General features: G+C 33.2%; 1 protein-coding gene across 1 annotated transcript; it reads left to right on the top strand.

Moving 5' to 3' along the window:
• The first annotated feature begins 639 nt into the window (after nucleotides 1–639).
• Nucleotides 640–8,523, top strand: LOC118058721 (plastid division protein PDV2-like). The gene is given in 9 exon segments (XM_035071457.2): nucleotides 640–1,173; nucleotides 2,823–3,450; nucleotides 4,598–4,689; nucleotides 4,691–4,760; nucleotides 4,846–4,877; nucleotides 7,479–7,570; nucleotides 7,689–7,803; nucleotides 7,915–8,031; nucleotides 8,224–8,523. Coding segments are annotated over 9 exon segments (1,599 nt in total). The 5' UTR covers nucleotides 640–858; the 3' UTR covers nucleotides 8,362–8,523.
• The last annotated feature ends 12,413 nt before the right edge of the window (nucleotides 8,524–20,936 follow it).

The raw sequence follows: 20,936 nt of genomic DNA, 5'->3' as shown, positions 1-20,936 counted from the left end.
AACAAATATGAAGGAAAGGTTTCGAAAGTGAGAAAATATGGGTGGGTGGGTGGGATTTTCCAAATTCATGGTCAAAACGACGATCCAGTACTTGCCCTAGGATATCAATAGAATCAAACATGATGGAAACAGAACTATAAGATTTTATTTTATTTTTTTTGTGAGTTGAATAAATTGAAAAAACAAAAAGGGCACAAAAACCTTGCTCCCGTGTCACATGTGCACGGTGCACCACACGTCCATGGCAGTGACACCTTTTCCCTCAGCCACACAAAGCATCTTTTCTTGCTCCCGTTTCTTTGATGCTAAATGCTCTACATATCCTTTGCGTTCCTCTCCAAATAAAAATTCGTTTTATAAAAAAATTTATTATAATTTTATATATAAATAATTTATTTAAAACCTAAGAAAACGCAATTTTCATACGGGGGAGTTGGCCAAAAATAGCTAGTTAAAAGAAAAGTCAATACATAGATCTATGGTAAGATTTGAATCTCACAAATCATGTTAAAAACTTTCTAAGACTTTTTATTACTATTATAAAGTCGAAGATTTTTTTTTTCGTGAATGAAATGCATGGTCATATATATATATAAAGATTTTCATAACATGAAATTTGTTTGCTTAGGTCCTGTCTTGCACCGGTGGAAAGCAAAAGAAAAGAAAGGGAAACAGAGATCTATCTATTCAGAAAGCACGAGGATCACTTGCGCAAAGCAGAATGGCCCAAACCCAGCACCCCTTTTTGGCGCTTCTGCCACATATAACAAAACCCTTGAAAAATAAAATATCACCTACAAACCCCGAGGTTCTTTACTCTTTTCAGTGCCAACAAAACCCACGTAGAGAAAAACAAAAATGGAAGATGAGGGAATTGAAGCAGTGTTGGCTAAAGCTACAGACTTGAGATTAAAAATCAGTAATTGCATCCATAAAGCAACCACCACCAACAACATTTCCAACAACATAAAGAATCAATCTTTTGAAGAAGAGAAGCAAGAGAGTGACGGTCTTGAAGAGAAAGGAGAGAAGAGAAAGAGTCCTAAGAATTCGAAGTTTCTTGATGGGGTTTTATTGAGTGAAGCAGAGGAAGGAGATGATGATGAGACTGTGAGGCTTTTGCATATCCGTGATGCTCTTGAGTCCCTTGAGAACCAGCTCTCTAACTTGCAGGTTTCTTTTCATTTTCTATGATTCCAATTTCTCTGTTCTTGTTAAAGTTAGGGTTTTGGCTTTTTACGCCAAAACAACAACTTTGTTGACAATAAGAGTGTTTTTAAGAAGAATATACAATACCCATTTGTTTGTTTTTGATGAATAATGGATGAGACGTATAAATTGGGTTTTAGGCTCATTGTGGAGACCATGTTTTGAAGTTTATGTTTTGTGCCCAAAGGCAAAAGCTTGAGCATGAATAGGAGTGAGTGAGAGGATTGGTTTCTAAGGTTTGGGTTGATTTATTGTATTTTTCATATCTTTTGGCTTCGGAATCAGCTTTTCTTGCAAAATTGCTGTAACGAACTTATCATGTGATTGCTACTCATCAATTGGAAGCTGGGAAATTTTTTGCACATGAAAGCAGAGATAGAATTATTTTTATCATCTTGGATTGATGTCAACATTTTCAATTTTTTCCTACTTTATCATACAAATTATGATTTACTGAGACTGAAAAAAGCTATTCCATGCCATGCAACTAATTGTTTGAATGCCCTAGTTCTCTTGAAACTATGTTGAAAGTACTTGAGTTTGTCTTTACTATATTCCTGATGTAAATCATTTGACCAGTACCTACTATTCAAGATTGTAAAATGCTAAAGATTACTTACTGAATTCTTACTAGTGTTTACAAGTTGCTACAGCTGTGAAATATCATACACTAACCACAATGATTTCATTGTTCCTGTATGTTTGTGGTGGATTTCCTTGCCAATGACATGGACTGTGACATATCACACACTAACCACAATGATTTCATTGTTCTTGTATGTTTGTAGTGGATTTCCTTACCAATGACTAGGAGATGGATTTGTTTTAAAACTGATTTTATTGGCAGTAAAGAAAACTTTAGTTACTACTTGAATAATTTCTGCCAGGTCTTGATGAGTATTCGATTTCAAATCTACTCAGTCATGGATGCCTTGCGTCAAATTTGATGTAGTGACTTGTAAACATGGACAGGGTTGTGAATTATGTGTGGGTGTTAGTCCTTCACTAGAATGTGCTCTATCTTCACAGGGTTTTTGCTGTGCATATTACGAACTAATAAAAGGACAGGGTATAAAATTTTGTAGGGGGTTCAGGCTCACATGAACAATGATGTTGTAGAATACTTGTATGATCTGATAAATCAGTTCTGTTCATTTCTGTTCTGTGAGCTTAAGAAAATCTTTTTTTTCATGAACTGGTCTCACTTGACATCCTATCAATGTTCTCTTCATCTTGCTTTGAAGTGGGATATTCCAATCATTTTTTGCACTCTTTAACTTTTCAGCTTACATACATTCTCTTCTTTTTGTTTCTTTAATGTAATTTCCTTCGTCACGTGTGCATGCACTTGTGTGCTAGTGTGGGTGGAGATATTGTGGTGGCATGGAGAATATTGGTAGTATAAATAACTTGTGTTTGACAATGAAGAGAATGAGGTAGTAAACTTTTTCAGTCCAAAGTTTATTTGTATGATTTATGCATATGGGAATTATCCAAAATCAATAGGTAATACCTTTCTTTATCCAATGAAAGGACATGTATAGAGACAAACTTCTTTGAGATGCAATACATAATGGTTAGGAGCTCTTTAATTGTTTTCCTCTGGTGGCCAGGCTTTGCAGCAGCAGCAACGTTATGAAAAAGAAGTTGCCCTTGGTGAGATTGAACATAGCCGCAAGATATTATTGGATAAGCTTAAGGAGTACAAAGGGGAAGACTTGGAAGTAATAAAGGAAGCCTCTGCATTTGCTGGGGAAACTGTGGAGCATAACAATGATCTCTTGCTTCCTCCATATCCTAGCCGCCTTCCACAGTCCTTGATTTTAAACAATCGTCATCTTTCCCACTTTCATTCCACACACAAGTCCAATGGGATAATAACTGGTGAAGCAAAGAGGTATCAGGACGAGTCAGAAAGCAATCAGGTGCAAACTGCATCCAACTCAAGAAAAGGGTTGGGACACATCATCAGTGCAGCAGCCAAGACTGTGATTACCCTCGTTGGTGTAATATCAGTGTTAAGCTTGGCTGGTTTTGGACCTGGCATTGGAAAGAAAAATGCTCCTCTCAAGGTTTTGGGCTTGTGTCGGCAACCAGCAGCTGATGAGAGGAAACAAAGTGTTCAATGCCCACCTGGGAGAATCCTGCTATGGGAAGATGGGGAAGTTCGCTGCGTCGTGAAAGAAAGGGTGGCAGTTCCTTTTAATTCAGTGGTTGGAAAGCCTGATATAAATTATGGGAGTGGATAGTTTCATAATTGGTGTCTTATCTTGACTCTCTTTTCGAAAGTTTTGGTAGATTTATTGTCTATCTTTTTTACACTTCCATTCTTCATTATAGTGAATGAAGAGTTTGCTTCAATGACCTGTAGTATTCACGATACTCGCAAGTGGTGCCTATGCATGATCTTTAATGCACTTGATAATTGGAAATCATGTTTTCCAAATCTGAGAGCCACGTTAGATCCTAAATAAAATTGGTTGCTTAACAAATTATACAAAAATTCCATTCGTTGCAGTCATTGGCTTTTTCTTCATGTTGAAATTAATTGTGATTATCGGGAGGGCTTGCTGGCGTCAGTTGACAGTGTATCGATTATGGTTTCTATTTGAATGCCAGTGTCTCTTTGACTGAGCCCTGGAAACGTGAACAGCGGAAAGTTTTGGCCACTGTATTAACTATGGTTTCTCTTTGAAGGCCTTTCACAGGGGCCAGACTTGAATTGGTTCTGCGCATCTGGTGAGATACTAAGATTAATGTCAGCCCAAACTTTTTCGACCATCTTCCTAAGGGGTTGAAGCTCTTGTTGAGCAGTTACAGATGCAACAAATTTTAACCCCATATTATACACGTCCAGGCATTTTCTCTGAATCCAGATTCCTGTTCCGGCATGGGACATGTCCAAAATAAAGCATGTAACTATGTAAGAGTCGCTTCTTCAGTCACAAGTCCAAATCGTGGATGCCATCTTTCAAGAAATACACTGTCCCAGGTCATGCACTGTACTAGAATGACGCCACCAGATTAGAAAAATAATCTTGGCTCCACCACAACCTGAAAGGTTAATATTTAAATTTCTTTGGTTTCAGCCAAAGCCAGGGTTTTTTTTTTTTTTAATAACAGAACCTAACTGATGAAGCTGCTTTCTATTGATCTATATGAGTGCTTCAAAGCTAACCGATTTCAGCTTTTTATCATTTCCTCCCAAGTTCTTCTTTGTCTCTGTTACCAAGTGCTCACCAGATGATGAGTCTCACTATCAGCACTCCTACTACAAGGGCTACTACGATCCTCTCTAATGGTTAGTATCTTTTGCTTTCCATCTCTCTCTCTCTTTTGACTTCTTTACCTAATTTATTTTGGGAAAAACTGAAACTATAACTTACAGATACAGGCATCAAGAAATGTGACACAAGAGATGTCTCTAAGCATTATGTAATACAAAAATCTGGTCCAAGATTCTTGCATCAGCAATCCATGGGAGTTATCATGGGTCAGGAGAGAGGCAGCACTACATGGGCTTGTATGCAGAACTCCAAAATATTCCAGAAGTAGCTTCCTTTTTCTTTTTTCCTTTTCCCTTGTTATATTTTCTTGGTTTTTGGTATTCATTGTATGATCTGGCTATATACAAAGATTTGGAAAGGAGTGTAAGATTAGAAGTTAGTGCATCTAGTGAAGAGCAAGAAGCTCTGATGATCAAATCATGGAATTCCATGAAGAAGAATGCTGGAGAATTGGGCCTGAAGTTCTTCTGCTAACTTACTTTAATACCAAGTGGGTTTGGGATTTAATCTTGAGTATACATTGAACGTGATATTATTTGCAGAATCTTTGAGATTGCACCACTGCAAGGAAGCTGCTCTCATTTTTGAAAGATTCAGAAGTTCCTCTGGAGCAGAATCCAAAGCTTAAACCTCATGCCGTGACTGTCTTTGTTATGGTCAGTCTATCTGTTTCTCCTATCTACATAACTATTTCAATTACTTCCGTACTATATACTTACTAGAAATATAGAAGTCGGGTAAGCAAAATAGGCACTGCTAGGTTTTTAAAGGAACCACGGCTTGTGAAGAGCTCAGATTTGATGTCTTAACAAACTATGGGATATATCACAAAAGGGAAAAAAGTTAAAATAAAATTTCTGTTGGATTAAGCTAAAGTTGAAGGTAGAGAAACACAACACCTGGCTTGATTAGGATCTGGATAGATAATTTGAAATAACTCATATAGATAACTTGGATGATGAAGATTCTGACAAAGAGAACTAGGCAGGCTATTGAGGCATGGCAATTATGTGAGTTGGGTTTTTCATTTTCTCAAACCTGCCTAAAGAAAGAGTGCTAACTTCTCAAAAATTATTTCAAAACAGGATGAACATTGCTAGAAATAACTTGAAAGCAATCAATCGCGGATATAAACCACGTCTTGTGCAAGTGTGATCATTATCTTACTGTGTCCTGTTTAAGTACTCTGACTTGAACCATGTGCTATCCTGCTTGTTAACAATGTCTTCAGATAATTCCTTGGAACATAAATTAGAAGACCTAAATGCTAGAAGGAATAAAGAAATTCCGTATTTGGTCTGGGACTTGAACAATGGCAGTTTGATTCTGTAGACAAGTCACTATTCATGAAAGGAGAATCCCAAGGCTAAGTCAAATGCAGTATGAAATAGGAAACAAGCTGCATTTAAGTGCTTATTTCTTCTGGAGCTATCTTTGAAATAACGAATGGATGGATTTTTTTATTGCAAGTGTTAGAATAACTAAGATTTAAGCATGCCCCTTGCAGACCTGTGAATTAGCAGTGCAACTCAGGAAGGCTGGCAAAGTCACTGTCAAAGAGTCCAGTCTGAAAGATTTAGGAGCTACTCATTTGAAATACGGGGTTGTCGATGAACATTTTGAGGTAACAATGCAATTACTAATTAACTCTTATGTTTAAATTAAGCTATCAATCTATTCATTAACCAACCCTTATAAATTCAGTAACATCTTTTTTACTTAGGCAGCAGAACATGATTTGCTTAACTAATTATCCACAGAATTCATGGGGAGAAGCTTATGACCTGCTGGTTGCTGGTATAAAAAAAATGAAATGAAGCCCCCTTCACAGACTCCTTGAGCAAGACCTTGGGAGGGAGACATTATACCTGATGAATTAAGCTTGAAATTTTGTCATAAAAATGTTCAAGTAGGGTTCTTTGATCATCCTGTATTAGTTGTTGAATAAAACGGTGAACCAGGAATGTATCAGAATTGGTCATTCTTTTCTGTTAATGTTTTAGCTATCAGAAGAGGTCATTTTTCACTCTGCATATCTAATTCTGCTGTACTGTTTTCTTTGAATAACATGGTGAACGAAGAAGCTATCAGAATAGGTCATTTTTTTCGTGATGTTTTTCCTGTCTCAAACCCCGTTGTAGCTTGTTCTTCTTCCAAATGCCATAGTTGCTGATGACACTGCCATAGAAGTAATGCCGACTACACTGTTACAGTATTTGAAAATGTTGCCAATGCATGTAGCTCAACCGTCCGGCATCCATGTCCCCTCTACCTTGTAACCAAAATCCAAAAAAGAAAGTGTGAGAAAATGCAACCATTGGATTTCACATCAATATATGCTCCCCAAATTTGAACGGAATTTACAGATGGTTCAAATCCTAAAGAGAGATTGATATAAAAATTATTATATTTTGATAGTCAACTTTCACCATCAACACCCTTCACAAATCTATGAGGGTAGCGAACACTGAAGAACCAGGTTCAGTAGTTTTGTGCACTGTATTTACACAGAATCATAACCCTGTTTATTAAAATCAGCCTTCAAAACTGAAGAAAAAAGAGGGGAAAAAACTGAAAAATCAAGTGGGAAAGCTGTTGAACGAGTGTCTGCGGAGAATTTACTTCTAGGATCTCCATTAACAATTGAAGAAAATTTCAAATTGAATAGTTGTAGCCTGTCGAAGATATACTAGCCATTGGTCAAATCCCATTACAATGCCAATCCAAATTGAATAATTAAAACCACGTTCTTGACGCCACAAACAACCTGGCCCCTGGTTTTTGGACATTTGTAAATTATTATTATATTCCCAACAAAATGGCTTTTCAAAGCCACGAAGAGTTAATCTCATCTTCTCTGAATTTGGCTATATATATGAAAAGTTATCCAAGATGGGCTCAGAACACCAATCCCATTTTTATAAAATCACCAACCTGTCAAATCTAAAACACCGGGCCACTATGAGTACCTCGGAGTTCAAGGGTTTCACAGAAGAACAAGAAGCTCTTGTTGTGAAGTCATGGAGTGCAATGAAGAAGAATGCTTCAGAATTGGGTCTTAAATTCTTCTTGAAGTAAGCCAGTCTTGTCCTTCTAATATCCTCCTATGCACCAACAAGTTCAGGTTCAACACTGCATTTTCCATATGTTATAGTACAAGTTGTTTAGTGTTGCATTAATTGATGTTTGCAGGATATTTGAAATTGCTCCATCAGCACAGAAATTGTTCCCATTCTTGAGAGACTCAAGCGTTCCGCTCGAGCAGAATCCAAAACTCAAGCCCCATGCCATGTCTGTCTTTATCATGGTAGCAACCCACCTTTTATATAACGTTGATACTTTCTCCATCACCAAGTTCCATGGGTTCATTTCCTCCACAATCTTACACTAAAATATCTTGTACCGTGTGATATTGCAGACTTGTGAATCTGCCGTGCAGCTAAGGAAAGCTGGGAAAGTAACAGTAAGAGAGTCCAGCTTGAAAAAATTAGGAGCTGTCCACTTCAAAAATGGTGTAGTTGATGAACATTATGAGGTATAACTGTTAATAATCAACCAGTGATCAAATTAAAACTAATTAGCAATATAATTCATTGATCTAGAGCTATGAAATAAAACAAAAAACACTTTATTTTTGTTATGGGAACAAATCTGCACACTTTAAGAACTAAACTAGAGTGCATAAACCCTGTTTCATTCAACTTTGCCTATGTAAATGTTTGCACAGGTAACAAAGTTTGCCTTATTGGAGACAATTAAGGAAGCTGTACCTGAAATGTGGTCGCCAGAAATGAAGAAAGCATGGGGAGATGCTTATGATCAGCTAGTTGCTGCTATCAAGACAGAAATGAAGCCCCCTTCCTAGGTTTCTTCAATGAATTAAACTTTACAATTAAGCATGTGTGTTATGCTAATCTTTGTTTACTAATCCGGGTGACTGGGAATGTTTTCTCATCATGTATTTACTAGATTTTTGCCCGTGCTTGGCAGCGGGTATGTTTGAATAAAACTTATAATATTTTCATAATCGTGTGAAGAATCCATGAAGCTATATATCAATCCAATTATACAGATGTTGTGATTTTTTTAACAAATATAAAATCCCTCCTCAAAAATAAAAAAGTGAAACCCAATTTCTGTCACAAAAGACTTTTTTTTATAAAAAAAAAATTACCTCGTTGTACTTGTAATTTAAACAAATTTTAATATAATTTTAAAAAATATAAATGTTGTTAGGAAATTGCTATTATTGTAGCAAATACCGCACTTCCACTTAATTAGTACAAGTGGAACAACTTATCATCCACTTAATACAAAGTGGAAAGACATGTTGTGGCATAATTGGTGCCATGTTTTATAGATTTGTCTTGTCATTGTTGCCTATAAACAAAGACATTATTTGAAGAGCAAAGTGTGTGAATGTTAGAGAGAAAAGAGAAGAAGAGAGAAGAGCTGCAATGGTAGCCGCTGAAAGTACAGTAATGAGAGGTAGGAGTTGAGTAGAGTAGATGTAATCTTCCTTCTCCATATATTGTATTGTATCTTTTTTTTATCTTTAATAATATGAAAATCTCCATGAATATAGGTGATTTGTCGAATCACGTTAAATATTATATTCCAATATGCTAAGATTCCAATAAACAACTATCAGAATATCACCGGTCGGAATTCCTACAAGTGTTTGATAAAAAAAAAAAACTTCCTTAAAAAAAAGCAGATATAGTATCTTGAAAAAAAAAAAACAGCTAAAAGCTTATTATAAGAAAATCATGTCTTCATCTGCTTCTAAATCCAAATTACTATGGAGGTTTAATAACCTGCAAGTAGCTAGCTAATGCCAAAATTTCCTCCGATCTTTCTCTTCGACGTGGACCCAAATTATTTGTTAAATCTAGTCAATCCAATCCTTAACTTGAAAAAAATAACTTCAAAAATATTATTTTAATAAAAATAAAGTTTTTTAATCACAAATCACCACGTACGGAATTTTTAAATGAAGCTGAATTGCAAGGCTCAAATATAGTTTAGCTTCCTTTTTTTTTTTTTCCTTCAATATTCTGGCCTCCAAGATTTCCAATGGTTTTTAGTAATTTCATTGTACTTCAATTTTATCTCAGTATCTTTCCTCGTTAATTTCTAGAGCTCAAGTACTCTACATGAATTTTATATATATATATATATATATATTATCTGTTTCAGTGTTAAATCAGCTAATTATTGGACTTAATTATTTATAAATTGCTCATCTACATGGCTCTTAAAACAATCCACTTTTACTTATTAAGAGATTATGTCCGCTTATTACAAAGTTTTAGATTCAAAGAAGCAGTGCCATGCTATTTCTTGGCAGCTGCTCGGAGGCACCTAATAATCTTTCTACACGAGTTGTTATCACTATTTTTAAACATTATCATAATGTTTGGTAATGAATTAAAGTACAAAATGTCTGCTTCTTTTTTCTTAGACACTATTTATTTTGCTTTCTAAAAAGTGTTTAAAATAATTTTATTTTTTATTTTAAATTAATTATTTTTTATATTTATAGATTTTTTTAATATGCTAATATTAAAAATTATTTTAATATATTTCTAGTTATAAAATACTTCGAAAAACCAGTATTCTCAAAAACAAAATTGTAACAGGAACGAAAGTTGGGCTGGAGATAGCTCAATTGATGGGCCTCAAAATTAATATAGAAGCAGGCTATATGCATGATATTTGATTTAAGCGAGCCTCAACATCACCTCCACAAATCCCATGAATTAATCTGGAAAGCAAAAGCATTAGATCTTTATATTAAAAAGCATATACAATCTTATAAATAAAGCGCAAGAAGGGCAAAAGACAAGGCTCCTGCAGTATTTTATCCCTCCAAAGCTGCAACAACTATTCCATTGCTTTAGATGCATCTAAAGTAGGGCTGAACTAGCATTGCAATCCAGCTATAGAAGGTGGAGGAAACCCTATCGTACGCCATTAATCACTCTTTTCTACACTCCAAAATCGATGAAAGAAAAAGAAGAAGTTCATTTTTATTAATTCTGTGATTTTGGTAACCAATTCGCGGATTGGGTCAATCCAACCGGAATCTTACAACACCACTCATCAGTGGCCAGGATTCTTGGGTCACTTCTATCCGAACACGGCAATGTTTTGTTTGGCATAAAACCCATATTGTCCGACTGAGCAAGAGAAGCAATAGCTTTGCTAGCAAGTGCACCTAATTCTTGTAAGGATAACGGGGCATTTGACTTGGATAGCGGCACGAGGAAATAAAGCTGACCCAATTGTAGTTCCTCGTCATCTGGCACCTGAGGTAGGTGACAATCAATGTACATGGATTCTGAACTGCAGAGAAAGCTTTTGGGGTTCAGGGAGAGTATATGGCTGGCTTTGATTGGTTGCCTGAATTCTTGTAGCCTTCCATCTACGTGAATGATTTTGGCAGTGGATGTCCAGTTTAGACCACCACCGCCAACCTTTTTTGTGTATTGAGGTGATGCACAATTGCCCATCTTCTAGAGAGAGAGAGAGAGAGAGGAAGGATTTTTTTTTTTTTTTGAACTGAAGAGAGATTAGAATGATGAATTGGGTTGTCCATGGAAGGAATCAACTAGTGATTTATACAGGGCGAGAAAAGGCACGGGCGAGAATATTCTAAGGTCATGAATATTGACCCCAAAGAAAAGTGATTTACACAGGTAAAGTAATAACTAAAAATCTTTAACGCGTTTGAATTCTCAATAATCAAGTATTGAATTTGCTCTTTAATAATAATAAATTGAAGTTTTTTTAGAATCACTAGAGGTTTATATGGTCTTTAACTTTAAAAGCTATAAGATTAATTGAGATATACACAAGCTGATCTAAATACCCATATTAATTAGAAAAAAAAAAATCTTTAACGCGTGGAAAATTTACCGTGCAAAACTCTCACATGGAACTATAAACAATTTGTTCACAATGCTTTGTTTTTTTTTTTTTTTTTTAATTTGTTCCTTATTATATCAAATTATAAACCAATTTATTGAGAAAATGTGAGATGAAAAGATGAAGAACTAAAGTATAAAAAACATGAAAGGAACGAGTGATTTTAAAAAGGTTTAGGTCAAATGTTTATTATAGTCCTCATATTTTTTAAATTATAAATATTGGATCCTTTCAATTTTCAAAATCTAAGGGCAAAATCAATTTTAATCCCAAACTTTATTTTTATTATTTCTTGGCCCTTGATTTGAGAGAGATAAGAGAAACTCACTGAAATCCAATACTAGAGAGAGAAAATTCTTGTTAGCATAGATTCCAACTACAAAAACAATTGAAATTGATGTTAAATTGTTTCATTTGATGATTGAAGTTCACATTAGATGTTTTTTCCTTGAAATTGCCTAGAAAAACAAATCTAAACTTGGTAAGATTTTTTTTATTTCGAGTTGATTTTAGGTTTTGTGATGTTTTTTTAGGGCATGAATGAGTTTATCAAGTTGTCCAGGATGTTTTCTAGATATTTTAGATAAAAAAAAATAGGTTGAAAATTAGTTTTTAAGTCAAAAAAATTTTGCTCTACTTTTTCAGCCACCGTAGTGGCTAGAAACTAGGCAATATCAAATGGTAGGTCGTCTATTTTTTAAAAAAGAAATTAGGCCACACAACATGTCATCTGTCCTATAAAAAAATTAAAGGCCTAAGCACGTGGGCCTACTCCTGTAGGCCTACGCGTAGGTCTTACAAGATAGGTCAAGCATGCTAGCCTAACTTGCCAAGCCTAGTAGACTTGGGTTTTTTATTTTCTAAAAAAATGCTTTTTTAATTAATTCTTTTTATATATATTTTTTCAAAATAATTTTTAAATTTATATGTAAATTAATACTCATTCTTTGTTTTATTTTGTTTATCTAGAATTTTTGGAATAGCAGTTATTTTATTTTTGTTATTTTTATATGTATTTAATCTTTTAAGAGATTGTTCTAATTCATCTATAATCTTTTTTATGTTTTGTATAAATGAAACTTATTTTAAAAAATATAAAATAACCGAATTGAAACCAAACTCATCATGATAAAATCTATTAGAAAGTCCAAAAAATATCCAAAAAAACAATATAATTTTTTGTTTTTAATATAAAATAATGGAGCCAAACCAAACAAAAAACGATAGATTATGTTTTGGTTTTTAACATAAAATAACAAACCAAATTGAAACTAATCGGTTAAAACTGGTTTTAATTTTATTTTTTATTTTTTATAAAATTTTAGTTTAATTATTTATATATATAAAAATTAAATGGAGCTGAAAATAATAACTCTAAAAGAGAATATATCCCTTCATCATCAAAGCCAACATCTAAGAGATTAATATGATTCGATGTTTATGGACCTTCAATCGAGGTTTCACATCACTCTCAACGCGGTTACTCGGCCGAAATGATCATAAAGGTATGGAAGGTTTCCTTCTAGGAAGCGTCGAGGTCAAGTGGAAACGGAACAATAATTTATAGGAACTAGAAAGAGCAGTTTCTTACCTCTAGACTCTGGTGCTTTGACTGACTTATCATCCTTTCACATTTCTTTACTGTTCTTGGGACCATAGCCTTGGCGTTTTCTGTCTCAATTATTAGCCATCTCAGGCAAAATGTCCATTAATTTCACATCATGTCACTTTCATTCTTTCTTTTTTTTTTTTTTTTGATTTATATGGATGTCTGGGCCAGCTTGCACGCACCACAACTAATCCCACGACCCACTGAACATCCTACAAACCCAATGAGCATGTAAGGCACCGCGAGGGTAACAAACATGCATAATGAGGTTTAAACCCTGATGGGGTAGAAAGAAATAAGCCCCTTCCATCACTAGATCAAGACCTCATGTGCATGTCATTTTCATTCTTTAACATACATGCTGGACCATTCTCCGTTTGTCTGCACTCTATCTCTGCCTTCTTATACAGTACATCTTAAGTGCTTGCTAGTGACAGACGCGTGAGATAGTTTCCTCAATTACCGTCCGCATTATTATATTTCAATTCATCAAGTTTTGGGTTTGATTTATAATAATTATGAGTTTAAATTTTTTTAAAATTATTAAAAATTTATATAATTATTAATTTTAAAATCCGTAAAATTAATTAAAATGTATACATACAAGCTAGTCCGGAGACGTTAATCTAAATAAAATTATTTGAAATTATTAATCGTGCATGCTTGCTAATGCTTAAAATTAGTATATTAATTAATAGAAGACGTTAATCGGACTTGATTTGTGTGATAATGTTAAGCATGGAATTGTGTTTAACTTCCAGAATTCGAACAGACCATTGGTTTAATTGGAGGACACTAAAGGGCTGATTGTTTTATATTAAGGTATTCGGGAGCACATTTATTTGGTTTGAATTTCAAAATATGATTAGATAAGTGATGATGTCCCAAAATATTTAAGTAGCTTGAGAATAAGTATTTGATAATCGATTAATTTTTTGATTTTAATAATATAATCTATTCTTCTAGGTCAAGGTGGCTAATAGCAGGTATCTAGTGACCGGTAGATCAAAGTAGTTGATGCCTGCAAAAAGTTTCATTTGGTATATTTGAAAACTCTTGTATGCTTAAATAAAAATCTTTTTAGAAACATAAGACAATGATATTTTAAAAAGAGATGCTCTGAAAATATATATGCAATAGAGAATGATGGTTATGAACCAGGAGATTGAAAAATTCATAATATATTTATAGCCTATGAGTTTGATCTTTTATGGAGATGAAGGGATAAAATGTAATTTTTCCCTAATAGTTTTAATGGGAAAAACATATGTAACGTGTGCATTAATGAAAGATAAATATCTCTTACACAAACATTAATGTGATTGATCATGAAGGCATTGTGTGGGCTCATGATCAGAAATTAGATCATTCAGAGCAAAATTAGATCATTCAGAGCAAACCATAATGTATCTAACTCGATTAATAAGTAATACTAACAAAAAAATTATTTTAAAGTATTTTCAAGTAAAAAACACTTTGAAAAACAACCACAACCACATAACTATCAAATATCTTATACATGTTTTTTGTTACTCGTAAATCTTAATAATAATTTTTATCAAATAAATATATAAATTCAACAGATCACAGCAAATTATATTTTAATTAAAATTATTTTTTTAAAAAAAACCAAAATTACCTAAAAAACCAACAAACGTGTAATAAACATCAAGGTAGGCAGTTCAGAAAAAAGGAGTCTACCTGTTTTTTAATCGTTGGCTAAAAGTAACGGAGGACTTGGAAGTACCCATCAATGATTTGACTAATCGGTCTTTGTTAAGGGCTTAATTACTTCATTCGTCGCCATAACTATGGCAAATCCTTAACCCTAGCTTTTCCTCCTGCACCCATCGGGTCATCGCACTTTCTTGTTTCTAAATTTAGTTCACGGGTGCACTTTGAGGTAGATGTGACTTGATGTGAGTCTCATTTAATTTGGATTGCTCCATAGCCATGATCAAGCTAAGTAGCTAACCATACTCCTTTGTCTTTCACTTCATTATGCTTTTGCATCTAGCCACGCGGAAATGCCTTGCCTTGCTACCCGCTAGAGGAAGCATCATTCGCATAAAGTAGAAATTAAGTGTAGTGTGTAATCCTCGATTGTTTTTCAACCCCATCTCCTCTTTTGACATGGAATTTCAAGATTTGGTGTCTACACTTCAAAGGAAACTTTCCTATAAATTTCTAGAATGTTGTATTTGGCCTAGTCTAGCTAAAAATATATTTGAAATTGTGATAGCGATAACAATTCAAAATATTTTTATTTAGAAATATATTAAATTAAAACTTTTTTATTTGTTAAAAATTATTTTTGACATTAGCATGTTAAAATGATTTTGAAAATATAAAAAAAATATTTCAAACAAAAATAATTTTAAATTTTAAAAAATATAATTTACACCGTATTCTAAAACACACTTAAAAAAATAAAAATAAAGCTCTACCATGGAAATCAATGGCGTTGTCTATTAACATCTAAGAAAGCACTAAACCGACCGAGGAAAATGAGTTAAAGATAAGTGCGCTTCTTCCAGGAAAAGACCTCGTCAACGACCACAATTGTTGCCGCGTTAATTATTTGGGAAATTGGGCGGTGATATTCATGTAGCGCATTTAAAAGATGTAACTAGAGTTTCTTAAATCCTAAGATTATATCCTTGAATTATAGAAAAAAAACCTCATATATTTTGAAAAGTTAATAATTTATAAAATTCTCTTGAAATAATAATATATATAAGCAAAAAACAGCAATGAAAAATAATTAAAATTAAAAGAATAGAAAAATAAAAACATAAAAAATAGTATTTTAAAACCTCCTTGTTGAATTTTAATTAGTTTAATGTAATAATCAAATTTAAAGTTATAAATGTTTTTGTTAAACTTTTTGTTTGACATGTTTAGATTTGTTTTTAGATTTTAACATGTGTAATTAGTCTATAAACATATTTATGCTAAAAGCTTCCTGAGATCTAGTTGAAATAATCAAATCTACTAAAAAAATAAAAAGTGGTAACGAAAGCTAAGAACCTGGTTTTCCCTAACTAACCGAATGGTTTCGTGTATCTAAGGTAAATATTATATCCCAGTTAGTTGTATTTATTTATCTAGGAAAAAACTTTAGATGAATTGGATGTTTGTGAATGTAATAATAATTGTTTTTTTAAAATATTTTTTATTTAAAATAATATTTTTTATTTTTTAAAAAAATATTTTTGATATGAGAATATCAAAATAATTTTAAATTTTTTTAAAAAAATTTATGCCGTTACCAAGTAGCCCTATTAAGTGGTTAAAAGTCACAAAGTCGTCCCAGCATCTGAGGTTTATTTAATTCTTACTCGCTCTTTTTAAATTATAAATGCACAATATCTATTTACTTTATTATGTTATGGTGTTGCTTTGTAGAATATTAAAATCACACCTCGTGATTCTCGTTTCTGGCTAATTGATGAGTAACGTGCAGGATCAATCTCAGGTTCAAATGTTGTATATTTTACTTTCCCCAGCGTATTAGTCTATTTGATCATTTTCTGCACTCGTCACATCTTGCTTGCTTTTTCTTACAATTCCTTAGTTTCCAAGTCTTTGCCTCTCTTTTATATTGTAATCCTTGGTTTCATTAACGAGAGAGAAAAAGAAAAGCTAAGCCAACAAGAGTGTGGCTTGCAGAGGGTACATGAACTGCAGAAAAGGAAACCAGAAAATAAAAAAGAAGAAGAAAGAAACAGACATGGGAGCGGCAGAAGCCAAGATTCCTCAGTCACTCCTTGTTTTCAAAGTCTTTGCGCGCCTATAATAGGATATTATTTCAACGGGATAGTGTAATTTTTCTATATTAAATGCATAAATAAGTTGTAATCTTGAGAATCTTGGATCTTTTAAATCACTAATTTAATTTCTCCTCTATCAATTCAATTCCCTAAGGATAAAAACAACGGCATGTGCATTGTGGGATCTTTAATTTTGCAGATAAAATTTAATTAATTTGGCTGTCTGAAATGGGGATTAACATTGAATGTACACCCTTAATTTCTCCAACGTGCGAAGCTATCGTAGAACTTTCCACCCAAGCATTTGCCTTGTTTTTTTTTTGGTAACCCGGAGTGTCCGGGCCAGTTTGCTCGCACCACAACTAATTTTCGGGTTCACTGAACATCCTGCAAGCCCAGTGAGCATGTAAGGCACCGCGGAAGTGACAGGCGTACACAAGTGGAGCTTGAACCCTAATGTGAAGGAAAAGAACAAGTTCCTTTAACCACTAGATCATAACCCCATGTGTTTGCATCGTTTTTTCTTGTTGTTTGAGAAGGTGGGAATTAATTTGTTTCGAAAGGAACAGATCAGGCCTCCCTGGATACCTTGTTTATCAATCCTAATTATTAGTCAACATTCCCTGGATTTTCACACGGAATACAAGTCATAAAACCCCCCAAAAAATTTATTACGCGCCTGGTTACTTGATGTAACATGGCAACAAGCTAGATAAGAGTCAGGATTAGCAGGAAACATCATGTGACAATAAAAAGCCATTAATCAAATTTTATTTTTACAAAAGAAAGTTTCAAGAACTTTCAAAAGAAAAGGGGAATAATTCTAATGCTGAAAGTTATGATTTAAGTCGTCAAGTCTTAAACTTATTTTTTAAATATTACAAGTTTAAGTCTCATAAATTTTAAGACATCTGAAAGCTTATATAATCATTAATTTCATGACCCATAAAATTAGTTGAGATTCGTATAAACATTAATAAAAGAGAGAGAGAGGATGAATAGTTTAGCTACAATTCATTAACTTAATATGTTTTGTTAATTGATATACAACAACAACGTAAACCCTGTTTGTTTGTTTTTTTTCTAATGATCAAATTTAGTTATCAAGAGGGGTGAAAATTAACGTGGCGATTTAAAGGAAATATAGTAGCAGCACAAAATACTTCAGGTAATTAAAACAAAATTATGTGAAAAAAAATATTATAATCTGCAGCGGACTGGCTTGATTCTATACATAATCAACAAAACTCGTTGCCCATAGTGAAGCAGTGTGTGTGTAATAATAAAAGGGATAGATAACTTGATTGAAATCAATGGCAAATATTCTTGCTGATCCCATTTTCAAAGGGGAGAGAAAATCATCAAATTAATTCAAGACACTTAACAAGACTAAAAGACACCCCTCACCTTATTCCTCCAAGATAGCACTCAGTTTTGTAGTTGATTTCCTTTCTCCGCCACCAGCCCTCCCTCTTCTTTTCACAAAAAACCCTCCACCATCATGGTGCGTGCCTGTCGCCACTGTCGGACTAGTCTCGTCACTAGTGCTCTTGCTGGTCCACTCGATCACAGGATCCAACCTCTTTATCCTACACCAACAACCATCTCCACCCCCATTACCCATCTTTAGAGCCAAACTTGCCTTCACCGCCAAGGCAGCCATCTGCTCAGTTCTAAGAGGATTGTTTAACCAACTTGATGGCAACACAAAGTAAAGATGACCTAACTGAAGATATTCATTTTGATTGATGGCTGAAACATATTCATCGAAGCCCATATCATCTGCTTTGCATACAAAACAAGCAGGGTTTCTTTGTAGTATCTGTGAAACCCTAATTGAGTATGAAAATTCTTCGAGTTTGCCATCTTCATAGATCAGGTTTGCTGTGACCACTGAGGTGGATTCACATGAACTGCAGGTGTTGCCCATAGGTTGTTTTTCCTAGTTTGGACTTTCAATTTATGGTTGTCGTGCTCGTGGGGGTCAAGATTTAGGGGTGTTTGATTAGGATGCTGCCGTGTTTATCTGGGGATTATTTAATAAATAAATCGTAATTATAGTGACTACTTATGAATCCATTGGTTAATTATTTGGATGGTGTTATTTTCACTGCAATTTTCGTTATTCCTGCTCCATCATTTATAGCAAAGACTGGAATAACTGTATTTAATATATTAATTTTTGTATTTAATTAAATTTTTTGAAGTAACAAATTTTAAAATAGTCCTTCTCTATTAAAAAAAAAGGTAATGCATGTCTAATTTTTTATGATTTATTTTCTAAAAGTACAAGTAATTACATAAATTTTTTTTCTTACAAACTTTTAAACTGGGTTGGTAAATATTGTGAATCTTTTGAATAATCTCTTAATGAATCGTGATCCTGGATTTTTTGGGATTCTAATGATCATATATTGTAGATCATAAAATATTATTATTAATAATAATTTAGTATTGTTTTATGATGTAATGACTTCGCTAAAGATATATATTAGGAACTAGAAAGACGTCATTAATTACAGATAAAAATAACATATTATTAAATAAAATATACATGGTAAATTATAAAAATTGAAGATAAAATAAAATACTTAAAATTTATGTTTTCTTTGTTAGAAAATAATATAAATTATATCTAGGATCTCACCTAAAATCTTAAGTTATTGGGTTGAGATGATTCTTTAATATGATATCAAAGTTTTGATAACCAAGTGGTCACGAGTTCGAATCTTACCATCTCATATCCTAAAATATCATCTAAAAACTTAAGCTATTAGATTAAGATGTTTCTTTGATATTCTTATAGTCATTTCTTCTTATTAAAACATTTAAAGTAGTATAAAAAAGTTATTTTAGAATTTAAAATTATAAAAGAATTAAGACGTGCATTTAATATAGTCATATTATTTATATATATAGAATAGTAGAGTGAGAATAACAAGTTGTGGAATGAGAATATCACTGTCCAAATATTTTAAGCAGATATCATTTGGTATCCTTTCTTTATTATTATCTTTGGTTACTTTCCATTCGAATATTTCCTACTAATTAATGATTGCTACAATCACCAAGCATGTGTGTAAGACGTGAAAGGGACTAATTAATTTTTCAATCAATTTCACCTTTTTTTTTTAATAAGTAAACAATACATCATTCGCTCAAGGTCTTTTTTTTTTTTAATAGAACAACCAATACGTCTTTCATTGCAACAAGTTTTCAGTGGCCGAAAAAATCATCCAAGTTTTTTTACCTTTAAAACTCAATTTTTAATATATTATCACCTAAAAACATAAAAATAAAATAAAATTACATGAACCTCAATAACTCTATTTTTAACTAATAAATACCCTCCAATTAGTCTAAAAATCCAAATTCAAATAAAAAACCTTTTTAGATCTTGATATACTTTTCTTGACATGATTAAAATGTCAAAATCACTTAAATTGAACTCTCCTTGCTAAAATGAACTTATTAATAATAAGATCAATTTTTTTATTGTGAAATTAGATTAATGCAAAACTTTTCTCTCATCTCATTTCCAGTGATTTTCTAACTTCTTCTTTAACTTATAGAAATTAAAAGTGAAGAAAATGAAATTTAAGATTGAAACACAAATATTTAAAACTACGGGACACTAAATATGAAAAATTAAGGAACTAAAAAGAAATTTCACTGAATAGTACTGAAAATTCATAGATGATAATAATACGTAGGATGGATTAATTAATTAAATTAAAAAAAGTTGGGTTCACTCTTCAATCGCGTTGCAATTCACGATAATGGACTCCAGTCTTGACTCTTTTACACCGAGCCACCCTCTGTCTTTACATCGCAAGTTGGAATCACAACCCATATGGAAGCATCCCTTTTTTAAGCCCAGCTTGCTCTTGTTCTGGGCCTGTAGTGGCCTGAAGGGGGAAAAAAATGCCGAACAGCTCGATTACTAAACATTTTACTCTTGTTCCCTACAACTTCTCGACATTAAATCTATAAAAATCACCAGAAGAAATAGCCCACGAGAAAACAAAGATGAGATGGAATTGCACTTGAGGTCTTGATCTAGTTGTGAAAGGAGTTTATTTTCTTTTTTTATATCTGGTTTCAAATCTTATTGTGCACGTCTGTCAT

Source organism: Populus alba, chromosome 9, assembly GCF_005239225.2.
Source record: "Populus alba chromosome 9, ASM523922v2, whole genome shotgun sequence".
Taxonomy (NCBI): Eukaryota; Viridiplantae; Streptophyta; class Magnoliopsida; order Malpighiales; family Salicaceae; genus Populus; species Populus alba.
Note: the sequence above shows the minus strand (reverse complement) of the source record. Positions and strands in the feature narration are given on the sequence as shown.